Source organism: Microtus ochrogaster, chromosome 16 (assembly GCF_000317375.1).
Source record: "Microtus ochrogaster isolate Prairie Vole_2 chromosome 16, MicOch1.0, whole genome shotgun sequence".
NCBI classification, from domain to species: domain Eukaryota; kingdom Metazoa; phylum Chordata; class Mammalia; order Rodentia; family Cricetidae; genus Microtus; species Microtus ochrogaster.
This window is the reverse complement of record NC_022018.1, coordinates 56,487,983-56,500,531: the sequence shown is the minus strand read 5'-3', so window position 1 is coordinate 56,500,531 and position 12,549 is coordinate 56,487,983. Positions and strand designations below refer to the sequence as shown.

The following is a 12,549-nucleotide window of genomic DNA, read 5'->3' as shown; positions in this document are numbered from 1 at the left end:
ACCCTTCCCACCCAGTCTATAGGAGGCTGCACCTTTAGTTAACCCTTCCCACCCAGTCTATAGGAGGCTGCACCTTTAGTTAACCCTTCCCACCCCAGCCTACAGGAGGCTGCACCTTTAGTTAACCCTTCTCACCCAGCCTATATGGATCAGGTCTGGGCTGATCCACAGGGCCCAGATGCACACTGCAGCCACCAAGCAGGGCAGGGTGCCCACAGAGAATGCCCATCACTGGGAGGATGGCACCGTTTGGGCCAAAGGGGAGCTTGGTGGGATGATAAAGCCTACTAGCTCCTACTGGTCCCCCCACCCCCAATGAGGAGACTGGCCAGCACCTGTTTCTGAGCTGCAATGCGTTTCTGGTCCCTCTTCCGCCAGGCTGGGTCATGCAAGTGGCGAAATGTCTGGTACCCAGTTGTGATTCCTGAGGGGCGGAAAAGCTAAGGAAAACAAAGGAAGTAGGGGTCAGGCTGCCTCTCTTGTCATCTTGGTCCTTACCACTAACTCTTCTGGGATCCCACTGGCTACCACAGGCAGAGGCTCTTACTGCCATCCCGCAGGACAGGAGTCTCTGGCAGAAAGCCCTGCAAGTCAGCATGAAAGCAGGGATCAGAACCAGGGCAACCACTGCAAACCCCAAGGTGCAACAAGGTAAGGGACCCTCGGGACAGCCATGTAGCCCAGGGGCAGGCAGCGTGGGAGAAGCCTTACCTGGAGGCCAGCTCCCTTGATGCGCCTGTAGAATTCATCATCCTCTCGGCCCCAGCCCCAGAAGCGGTTGGACATCCCATTGCACTGACACAAAGACAGGCAGTGTCTGTCACATGCCCCTCCTCCCAGGGGTGCACTTTTTTCTCTTACTGCTTAGGAGAATCAAGCCTGAGCCCAGCCAGCCGGACTCCCCCTTCTTCTTCCTGCCCTGACTGTTCTGAGTGATACAGGGCGCTGGCTGGTCCCTTTACTCTGCGATGGGGACGTGAGGCTGAACGCAAGGGTCAGCACATCTTAGGCCCTTGAACTTGTATGTGATAAGTATCTCTAGGGCCAGCTCCCTTCAGGGGGCAAAAATGCCAACTGCTACGGCTTCTGCCTTCCTCTCAGAGCTGTTCTCCTGCGGTGGCTCTGCCCAGTCTTTCCTGTGTGTCTGAGGGGCAACCCTGATTAGCATCTGCTCAGGGACTGCAGCCATGGAGGACAGAACAGTCACTCCAATCTTCTCACCCGAGTGTCCCTGGGTCCCATCGAGAACCAGTATGCTTTAGTTTGGGACTCCTGTCTAGACTTCTGAGGAGGAGGGGCTCCATCTCCCACCAGCCGGGCCACATTTCACAGGCCGTAGCGACACAACCTTCTCACATGAGAGACAGATGTAAAGTAGTGGCATGTAAAGAGAAAAGAGGGCCAGTGACACTGCCGAAGGAGAGTCTGCAGTCAGCACATCACCAGCTCTCTCTGGCCAGCAGGCGCGGGGGCTTCTGTGCTCACAGCAGAGCTCTCCCAGGCTAATGTGCTCACTCCTGTCCTCCCTCATGTCTCTGAGTCCCCTGTCAGGCTCAGGCAAGACTCGCTCTGCTGGGCCCCAGGAAGGCTGCTCTACCCCCACAACTGCCTAGACCCAGGGTGGAAGGTCCCCAGCAAATGAGTAGAGCTGGGCCTCACCAGCTGGTAGTGCTGCTTAGAGAGCAGCAGGATGCCGCCCACATAGGTCTTGTAGTGGTAGAGAGGGTGGAGCTCTGGGGAGGCCACGTGGAAGGGCCCAGCCTCCGGGAAGCCATAATCCAGTTCCTCATTGAGAGGGAGCAGATCGACGTCATGCATGGCAATGTAGTCTGTGCTGTTGCTGCTCTCCAGGAAGCCCACATTGATGAGTGCCGCCCGGTTGAACCTACACAATATAAATGATGCCAGGTAGAGGAAGCCAGCTTGTTCATCGACCTAGCTCTAGCCCTCACTGTGCGTGAGAGTTTCTGACACCACCCAACACTGACATCACGATAGGGGCACTGTCCCTTCTGCTTGCTGTACAAGTGTTTATAGAACACCTAGTATATGCCCGCAACTGTTCAAACCCACACTGGAAGAAATAGCATCGGGAAACAAATCCCTGTTCTCAAGGGCCTTCGGATAGGAAGAAGAAGTCAAACAGGGTGGAAGGGAACGGGAAGGGGAGGTGGGCAGCTTTTCTCCCACAAAGGGCTGTCTGAACATCAGGGTAGCAGGGTGATATCTGAGTTAGAACTTGAAAGCCTGAGGGAATGATCATATGGAAGCTGAAGACAGGGCTCCACACACAGAAGAGTAACTCCAAGGCCACCAAGACCAGACACCAGAAGGCTCCAGTCAGTACAGAGACGAGACTAGGCAGACACTGAGAGGCGAGAGGTGGGGTGGCCTGGCAGCAAAAGGAATGGTGAGAAGTGGGCAGACTCTAGACACAATTTGCTGACAGCCTGGAGGCTGTGACAGGCAGAGTCTGACAGCGTAACTAGAAGTATGTAGTTTCCACTTTCTGAAATGGGGAAGACAGGAAAGAAAGCAGGTCTGAGGGAATAGCAATCAGGAATTCAGCCATGATCCTATCAGGCTCGGGCTTTGCTAAGACCTCTATCTGGTGGTCTCATCATGAGGGGAGGCAGAATATATAAGCCCGGAATTCAAGAAAAAAGGGTATGAATGTTCAAACTAGGGAGTTCCCAGTGTTTTACTACCAGGAGATGAGATGGGATGGGATTCTCCAGGAGACTGCAGCTGAGAGGAGGGGAGCGCTGAGCTCCAGGGAAAACAATGAGAGATCAGAGACACAAGGAGAAATGAGATGAGCAGGGTCGGCCACTGAGATGGAGAAAACCGGAAGTTAGGCATTCGTTAGAAGGGAAAAGTGTACTTAATAGGAGCCAGTGATGGGAGAGAATGAGGGCCTGGGATTATGGGAGTCACCGTGACCTCATGAAGGCTGTTGCAGTCTTCCGAGAAGTCTGATAAAACAGTATTGAAGCTGGGCGGTGGTGGCACACGTCTTTAATCCCATCACTCGGGAGGCAGAGGCAGGCGGATCTCTGTGAGTTCGAGGCCAGCCTGATCTACAAGAGCTAGTTCCAGGACAGGAACCAAAAGCTACGGAGAAACCCTGTCTCGAAAAATTTTTTTTTAAAAAAAAAAAACAGTATTGAAAATAATCTCAGCACTCAGGATGCAGAGGCAGGTGGATCTGAGTTCTAGGCCACCTGGTCTACAAGATTGAGTTTTCCAGGACATCTAGGGCTACAGAGAAACCCTGTCTTGTTTTTGTTGTTTTTGTTGCTTTTTTTAAAAAATTTATTTACTAAGCATATAATGTACTGCAGGCAAGGAAGGAACCAGGTCTCATTACAGATGGTTGTGAGCCACCATGTGGTTGCTGGGAATTGAACTCGGGACCTCTAGAAGAGCAGCCAGTGCTCTTACCCTCTGAGCCATCTCTCCAGCCCCCATGTCTTGTTTTTTTGTTTGTTTTGTTTTGTTTGTTTTCAGGTTTTTTTGGGTTTGTTTTTTTGTTTTGTTTGTTTTTTTGAGACAGGGTTTCTCTGTAGTTTTGGAGCCAGTCCTGGAACTTACTCTGTAGACCAGGCTGGCCTCGAACTCATAGTGATCCACCTGCCTCTGCCTCCTGAGTGCTGGGATTAAAGATGCACACAACCACTGCCGGCTGAGAAACCCTGTCATGAATAAAAAGGTGGGGTGATAGCAATGGGGGGTGTCAGACAGAGAAGCCTTTTTCCCTTCTTTTTCCTCTTTCTCTCTCTCTCTCTCTCTCTCTCTCTCTCTCTCTCTCTCTCTCTCTCTCTCTCCTTAAAGACAGGGTCTCACTGTGCAGCCCTGGCTGTCCTGGAACTGGATATGTACCTAGCTTTAAACTCCCAGAGACCCACCATTCCTCCGACTCTCCAGTGCCAGGATTAAAGGAGTATATCGCCATTCCTGGATTCTTCCTTTTAAAACACTAATTGAGTATATATGCAAGTCCCAGAGTGGTGAAGGTCAAAGGACAGCTTGTGAGAGTCAGATCTCTCCTACCACCGTGTGGATTCATCAAGTTTGGTGGCAAGCTCCTCGACTCTCCACTCAATCGTCTTGGGCGCATTATTTATGTGCTCACATGATGACATGAATCACCAAAAGAGCAGAGCAGACTCTGTAGAAGACGCCCTGTGGCTAGAGCACTGACCTGGAGGAGCAGAGAGGACTGGGACAGGGCTTGCTGGGAGGTGAGTGGGGATGGAAGGGGCAGAGGAAAGTGCTCCTCCAGGGACTCTATGCCATCGCTCCTTCCTGTGGTCTTATACAACTTATTCCACAGTGATCTTCCTGGAGAAGACATCAGATCGGGGCCCACCCCAAAGGCTCCCACTATACCCAGGGAAAGGGGCTGATCTCCTCCCACTATTGGGCCCTTCCTCCCAGTAGCCCCTCACAGGCCTGAACCCACTGAGCAACAGGAATAAACCATGGGCAAGGAGAGGCACTGGGACCAGCAGAGCTGGCTCAGGGACAGGTCCTCACCTGAAATGATCCACCTGGTTGAGCACATAGATGTGGTGCTGGATCTTTTTCTTACTTAGAAAGCGGTGCATGTGGGGCACAAAGACCAGGAGCTCCTCAAAGCGTTCCCGGAAGGGTACCAGCACTGCCAAGCGATGCGGTCCCCAAGACGCATCCTCTTCCCAGTGCTCAGGGGGCGGCTCTGGAGGGCAAGCCCGAGGTGGGCCCGAGGTCTCCTGCCCTTGTCCCCTGGTCACCTGGGCCATGTCTCCAGAGCAGCTGAGCTGCAGCCAGAGCAGGGAGAAGAAGACCAACAGAAGAAAGGCAATGAAGAGGTGGAAGATGGAGCACTTCCGCCGGAGGCTTCCAGGAAGCAGCCGGGCCCTAGGATAAGAGCAGGAAGGAGGTCAGGAGGACAGGCCAGCTAAGATCCTTCCAAGGCCCTTTCTCTGGCCTCCTTCTCTAAGGCCAAATGACTAGCCTTCCCTAAATACCTGGCAATTAGTGCAGAAGCAATGTTTAATGTTTTTGCTCATGCTACTACCAATTATGATCAGCACATTCACCTCTGTAAGCCCAGCCTGTGCTATCCCTGGGACACTTTCAGACCATTTACCTCTGTAGGTCTAGCCTATGCTACTGTCCTGGGGTAACCCACGTGCAACTCAGTTTCCATCTGGAGTCAGTTTTGACTTTTAAGTCACTTGAGGTCAAGCTTGCCTGCCCTGCTTTTTCCAGTAACCTTGAGGACTGTGAGAAACTTCTGAGTTAGCCCATGGGAAAGAGCATTCTGCCCGTGAAAAAGAACACTCTATCTAGCAGAAAGGCTACTGCTGCCGCCAAACCTCAGGAACATCAAGATAGAAAGCGAGGCTGCTTCCGAGCAGCAAGCACGTGTTAGTTAGGAGGCCGCTCACTCAAGGCCAGGAATCGTGGTTGGATACTGACTGATGGACTGACTGTGCCATGCTTTCTTCTGCTTTTGCATACAAGCAAGTTCTGAAATAAAGTCTGGGCTGTTTTGACATGACCAAACAGACCTCCTGATTCTATGCTGTGTTTTCTGTCTCAGTTTCTTTCATCTAACATTTCCTCTTAACGTCCCCTCAACCTAGCTGACTTTGTGGGAGCAGGCTTCGACTCCCCCACTCCCCACCCCGGGACACTCTCAGACCACTTACAGCTACCCTAGTTCTCCCATGACTTCTCACACTCTGAGGACTCCAGTCAGAGTACTCAGGAGAAAGGACACACTCACCGTGCCGTATGTGTTCTCACTAGGGCAGTGTTTTGAGGTCCTTAGCCAATGGCAGGGGTTCCAGTTTAGAAAAATTCAATCCACTGATTTCCAAACGTACTGCTAAGGTACTCAGAAAGCCCCCCAAAAGGCGTGTGTGCTGACATAAGCCCCAGGCAAAATGGCTGGCGTTTAGTCTAAAGAAGCTCAAAAGTGCCCAACACAAGGGACAAAGGGATAGTGGACAGTGGCAGGCCACTAGGCAGCCCATAGGACGGGAGCTAAAGATAGAGGACAGGGCTGTGTCAGAAATGGACAAACAGCTGAATATCTCAGACACTGGGGGATGCTGGGAAACTGCCCTTCAGTGTAACAATTACAACAGAACAGGTAGAAAGCCTTGCCTGCATTTCCAGTTCAAGGTCAAACTGGGTAACATAGTGACACTGTCTCAAAAGCAGACAAAACAAATAAGCAAAAAAAGAAATGGTGGAATTCACCTCTGCCTTTTCTGGAAGTTCCTGAGGATACCAGGAATGGCTCTGGGAAATCTAATAAGAAAGTTCCCTCTACAGTTGCTCCTGCCTTACTGCCCAAGTGACCAGTAAAGAAATCTACTTTATAAACTCTAAGAGTCAGGAATTGGAACATAATAAACAAATCTTTGCTGGAGAGATGGTTCAGAGGCTAAGAGTCAGGAATTAGTCATCAAGTCTTTTGAGGAGGGCAGGGTTGGTTTTTTTGAGACAAGGTTTTCTGTGTAGCCCTGGCTGTCCTAGAACTCACTCTGTAGCCCAGGCTAGACTCAGAATCACAGAGATCTGTCTGTCTCTATTTCCCAAGTGCTTGGATTAAAGGTGTGTGCCACCACCACCTGGCTGGGTATCAGATCTTGGACTTTACCTCCCAAATTCTCCTGCAATCATCCTGACTCCTGGTCATTGCCCTGTTCTTCACTTTCAATCTGTCCAGCCTCCGTTTACAAGGTCAAGATCCTTGTCTGGCAGTCAGACTCCTCTGACAAAGTGCCTGTGACTTTTGTCACCTCTCCATTTTCCACAAGCATTCCCGCTCACCCTGAGCGACAAGGGCCCTTTCCACTTGCCGCATCCCTTCCTGCTCCAGTCCTTTCTCACCCCACCTGCTTCTCCTACTTGACATCCCCTTATTTTAATCGTGTATCGGTTCCCTTGCAATCTTTCAAGGCCAAAGATCCATGTCACGGTCATCACTGCCTGCACCAAGTTCCCTGCTTTGTGCTGCTAGGGTACCTGGCACTTCCTTCTTTACATCGCTGATGTGTGGTGAGCTGCATGAGCCTACTTTCAGCACGTGTCCTATTCTTCTCTATAGCTCAGGCCCAGTCAGGGAGTGAGGAGTTAAGGAAGGGTTGAAGCACTTCAAGCATGCTTTAAGTCACACACTGGAGCCACGACCACGCCTACCTTCTCTCTAAAGACACAAGTGCAAATCTGGAAGCCAGCAGCCCTGAAGCCAGGCCCAGCTCCTACATGCAGCTACGAGGTTGCCCAGTAGGACATCCCTCACGGGCTTTCTGACTTACCCCCCATCATCTTGTGGTGATGGTTTCCACTGTGGAGCAGTAGAGCTCAGACCTGCAAAAGGTCTGACAAGCCTGGAATCTTTACAGAGTCTTTCTTGCACTCTGAGCTCTTTCTGGGAGCGGGGTTGAGACTTGGACGAGGGACAATGGGTACCAGACCTCCTTCAGGGGAATAAGCAATGGCCATTATCCAGAAGTATGGCATGGACTGGACACTTCATGCACTTGCTCGGGATGTTTCTTCAATCCAACTTGCCCTTTCTACGAGGATCACAGTGCCCAAGGGCACTCTCTGTGCTCTAAAGGCCTAATCCACTAAGGGTCCCAAGTCTATCAATAAAGCTGATGATAGTGAACATTGAGAAGATATTGTTGGTGCCACCTGGTGGCAGTCTCCAGAAACGGATCGTAAGATGGGAATTCTCCTCTATTTCCTCCATATATGATCTTCATTAAACTTCAAAGAGCCCTTCCAAGTAGATAATATGATTCCTCACTTCAGAGATGGAAAACTGAGGTCAGAAAAACTAAGTGGTATGTTTCTGGACAACATATTATTGTCACATTTTAACACCAAATCTGGAAAAAAAAATTGTGCGAAAAACCAAAAAAAAAAAAAATTGTGTCCACTAAACTCGAATCTTATAATACCTACTAAAAGTGTCACTCACTAAATGAATATCTACTAAGGTGTGTTTTGGTGAAGAAGGATGGGGAAGGGGAGCATATTTCTTTCTTTTTTTAATGTTTATTTAATTTATTTATTATGTATACAATATTCTGTCTGTGTGTATGCCCGCAGGCCGGAAGAGGGCACCAGACCTCTCTACAGATGGTTGTGAGCCACCATGTGGTTGCCGGGAATTGAACTCAGGACCTCTGGAAGAGCAGGCAATGCTCTTAACCACTGAGCCATCTCTCCAGCCCCGAGGGGAGCATATTTCAAGCCTGAAGTATATTGTCCCTATAAATCTAATCTATAAATCACCTCCCCTATTCTGCTTCTGGGAGAAATATCTTAAACTCATCAGGTCGGGCCAGACTCACCACCTAACACTCGAGGCTGGACCCAGGCAAGTACCACAGCACAGGAAATGAACTAATGGGTGTGTCTAGGAAAAGCCAGGCAATGGCCAACCAACCACGCAGAGAACATAGGAAGCTTCTGTCTGGTGTGATCTTCCGGGCTAACCGCAAAATATGAAGAAGCATGAAGGAAGGTAGGATCTGAAGTCACAAGGATGTGATGGGGCAGGCAGAAAAGAAATAAAGACACTCAGTGCAACAACATAGAGAGATCCTCTGTAAGACGTGAACGGAACCAGCGTGCCACAGGAAAACAGACGAAGCAATGAGAGAAACACACCCACACCACACCACACCACACCACACCACACCACACCACACCACATGGGAGAAAGAGACTAAATAGAGGAACAAACACAAAGAGAGATCAGGGCAGAGAGGAAGACACAGAGAGAGTAACCGAGACACAGGAACCGAGGGTCACACGTGCGGAATGGAAGCTGGCAGAGAAAGAGAGCCATGCAGTCAATGCGAAAATGCCAAAGACGCCTTCCCCAAGAACCGGAGACCCTCAGGGTGACCCCCAGAACCGCAGACGCGGCCGCGTCAGGCTCCTGGATTCTATCGGCGTTCAGGAAAAGAATGGCACCCAAGAAGACGCGGCTCCAACTGGTCGCCGCCGCTCACCTGCCGTCCTCCCAGGGCAGCTGCGCCGCTTTCCTCCGGGAGGGCAACATCGTGGGGAGACACGGCTGGACATGGAGCTCTAGCTCCCAGCCCAGCCGCCCGGCCTGCCCGGCCTACGCGGCGTCTCCGCCTCCGCCCCGCTCCGCCCCGCGGTCCGTCAGGTCCGTTCCTCCGGCCGGGCCGGCTGCACCCCAGCGCCGCCGCCTGGAAGGTTCTGCTGCCAGGAGAAACACGCCGGCGGGTCTCAGGGACCAACTAGATGTCACAAAAAAGGCAGCTTCCTCCCCTCATCCAGGCCAAGGGTCCCCAAACGAGCTGAGCACAGCTGGGACTAGATGTGCACTCCAGATCAGCACTTCTGGGATAAGGAGCAGCTTCCTCCTCTTCCCCAGGGAAAGCTGGCAGCATCGCAGCATTCCTGTCAGCCCAGAAGAATAAGCACATAAACTTGGAGCACGGGGAGATCCAGTTCAAGATTCAGAGCTGGGTTCGGTAGACTCACCAAATAGGAGCTGAGCTCTGAAGACTGCCTCATTGCAATTCAAGCCCTCTCTGACAATTCAACTATGTTCTGAGGCAAGTCAACTTTTCTGGAACTGTTTCACCACTTAGGGATATAAATTGCTCATTTTAAAAAAAGATTTATGTATATGTATACAGTGTTCTACCTGCATGTGTCCCTGCAGGCCAAGAGGGCACAAGATCTTATTACGAGATGGTTGTGAGTTGCCCTGTGGATGCTGGCAGTTGCACTCAGGACGACTGAAGAGCACTTGGTGCTCTTAACCGCTGAGCCATCTCTCTCCAGCCCAAATTGTTCTCATTCTGTATGGTCATTGTAGAAAATGTAAACAGATTTGGTGCAGTGCCTGGCACAGTCACCACTATATAAATGCTTTCTTTGTTCAGTATTTAACGAGAGCTGAAACAATGAGCAGGAGACCGAGCTCCCTATCTGCCCCATCTTTGTGGGACTATATCCACTCCATCACCCTTACCCATTGCCAGCCTTCACCTGGGAAAAGAGAGACAGTTACTGGACTTGACCTCTGCTCTTCAAGCAAAATTTAATATCCTAATAAATACTTAATATCTATTAAGCCTGTTGTCCTGGAACTAGCTCTTGTAGACCATGCTGGCCTCGAACTCAGAGATCTGCCTATCTCTGCCTCTCTGCTGGGATTAAAGACGTGTGCCACCACTGCCCAGTTGGCAGTCATTATCCTTAATTCTTTACTACTGCACCCTTTTATTCAGTCCTTACGAGCAGGCACTGTTTCCACTGTGAAAACGCAGGCTAATCAGGTGGCTTGTCTGCATCTTTTCCACCCACCATCTATAATCTCAAGCACATTGCTTCAGGATATCTCCACTATTGGTGAGAAGTCAGCTGTCTTCAACTCCTTCCCCTCTTAGGCCCTGACACAAGCAACACAACCCTTGCCCACCCTGTGACTCTGCATTCTACACCACAAACTCAGCATTCCGCTCTTGATGTGGTCGACCTTGAAGGCAGGGCTGACTTCCTGTGGAGACCAGATAGGTAAGGCCGAGGAGGAGCAGTGATACAAGGCCATGTGATTTCAGTATCTCAAGAGATTAAATTTTACATAAAACCCAAATGAACCCATTTTATATCACAGCATTCAGTTATATGTCATGTTGATAGTGAACATCCTTGATATGATTATGGTAAGAATGCACTCTAGGTCTTCCTTTCAAAAACTAGGAGTAAAATACCAGCAACCTCACAATTTGTTAATGGTTTTGACAAACTCATTACCATACATCTGCTACAAGCAAACATGCAAGGGATAGAGAGCGTGATATTCACAGGTGGAGAGTGACCCTGGAATGTGAAGTCCTGTGTCCACTGCAAGAGGTTCCCCCCTCTCTCTCATTTTTATTTATTTTTAATTTTTTTCATTTTCAAGACAGGGTTTCTCTGTGTATCCCTGGCTGTTCTGGAACTCACTCTGTAGATGAAGTTGCCTTGAATTCAAAAGGTGTGCGCTGCCACCACCCAGCAAGTCCATGTATTGTCATACCCGCTGAGAGTTAACTGTACACAGGACAATTTTTTCTCTTTTTTTTTTTTAATTGGGAAAACAAATGTAACAAACCCGAACTCATTGAAAATAAACTCAGTAACTTAGTGCAGGCTCCGTCTCCAACCAGCACCAAAGTCTCTGCTTGGCGTGCTGCCAGCTGCTCAAACCCCAGAAAGGACAATTATAAGACACCCAAGTCAACCTCTGGGCCCCTTTCCTGCATTGCAATCCCTCTACCCCACCCTTAAACCAACACACATACACCCTAGATCAGCAGGCTGGTCTACGTCAAAGGCAAGGAAAGCGAAGTTCCTGGAATAACAAGCACTGATACACCATGACCTGCTCAAAATCCCATGTACCAAAGGAAGACAGAAGGAAAACTGCTGGCTGACCCACCCACTTCCCTCCCAATCCTACCCCAGAAAGCAGCCCCACATCCCTGATCAGTAACACTGAGAATCTAAGACACCAAGGGCATCACCAGCTCCTGAGTGATTACTGCGAAAGGTCCAGAGGTGGAGGTGGGGAGGGCTTGTCCCACCCTCCACCCCCACTCAGCATTAGCCAGCCAAGTACTGTCCTCGGCTGGAGCCTGAGCAGCGAGGGCATGCTTGCAGTCCCTCTCCCTCCAGAACATCTACGGCTGAAAACCAGTCCTCCTCCCACAGAGGAGCCAGTTCCAGGAGGTCCTTCCCAAGAGCCTGGAAGAAAGATTGCCTGCGAGGCTTGGGACAGCTACACCAACTTCTTGGCTTCAAAAAAACTCTTGAGGTGCCGCATCTGCCAGACGCCAATGGCCACAAGGATGAGCGTTTGCAGGATGGACCACCACAGCACTCGCTGGTTGGTGCTCTCACTGGTTTGTCGGAAGCGCTCCTCCCGCCACTGTCGGGGAATGATAGCAAGTTTTAGGTTCAGGACTGCTAGAGCCACTGGGTTCCCAGCTTGCAAGGATGTCCCAGGACCACCCACTCTGCATGGACTACCTTCAGCATCAACAGGCAGGTAACTGCCAGCAGGCTAATGCATTTCTCCTAAGTCTGTCTGTTCATCTGTCAGCTACAGTCCTCACTTGACCCTTCCTGACACCTAGAGAAGAAGTAAGGTGGTGGTGACAACCCCAAGGGACAGAGGTGTCCTGGAGTGCTTAGTGTGGACTTCTGTCCAGGTCTCTCAATCTGCTCCTTCAAGATCATATACGTCATATATTCAGACTGTTTGGTTTACACAATACTTTTGTTGTTGTTTTTGCTTGTATTGTTTTCTTTCAAGATGTGGTCTTACTGTGTATCCCTGACTGGCCTGGAACTTATTATACAGACCAGGCTGGCCTCAAACTGCAATTGATTCAACTTCTGCCTCTAGAACGCTGAGATTAAAGGTGTACGCCACCATGCCTGTCACCACACAGCATTTTGTCAACATTTAAAAATCAGGAAAATTAGCCGGGCGATGGTGGCGCA

General features: G+C 50.3%; 2 protein-coding genes across 3 annotated transcripts in view; both read right to left on the bottom strand.

The window, feature by feature from the left end:
- The window catches only part of B4galt7 (beta-1,4-galactosyltransferase 7), a 10,410-nt gene extending 1,255 nt beyond the window's left edge, over positions 1–9,155 (bottom strand). Inside the window, exons 1-5 of one of the 2 annotated variants that reach the window (XM_005355251.2) lie at positions 9,033–9,155; positions 4,540–4,902; positions 1,660–1,885; positions 712–795; positions 336–440 (exon numbers count right to left, since the gene is read on the bottom strand). In XM_005355251.2, the coding sequence (XP_005355308.1) occupies positions 336–440; positions 712–795; positions 1,660–1,885; positions 4,540–4,902; positions 9,033–9,082 (828 nt within the window). In that variant the 5' untranslated portion in view covers positions 9,083–9,155. The remainder of the gene's footprint in view (positions 1–335; positions 441–711; positions 796–1,659; positions 1,886–4,539; positions 4,903–9,032) is intronic. The other variant, XM_026783130.1, reaches the window with a different exon arrangement.
- Positions 9,156–11,109: 1,954 nt separating this feature from the next.
- Positions 11,110–12,549, bottom strand: part of Tmed9 (transmembrane p24 trafficking protein 9) — a 6,023-nt gene continuing 4,583 nt past the window's right edge. The window contains exon 4 of the mRNA XM_026782931.1: positions 11,110–12,095. Within this exon, the coding sequence (XP_026638732.1) occupies positions 11,822–12,095 (274 nt within the window). The 3' untranslated portion in view covers positions 11,110–11,821. The remainder of the gene's footprint in view (positions 12,096–12,549) is intronic.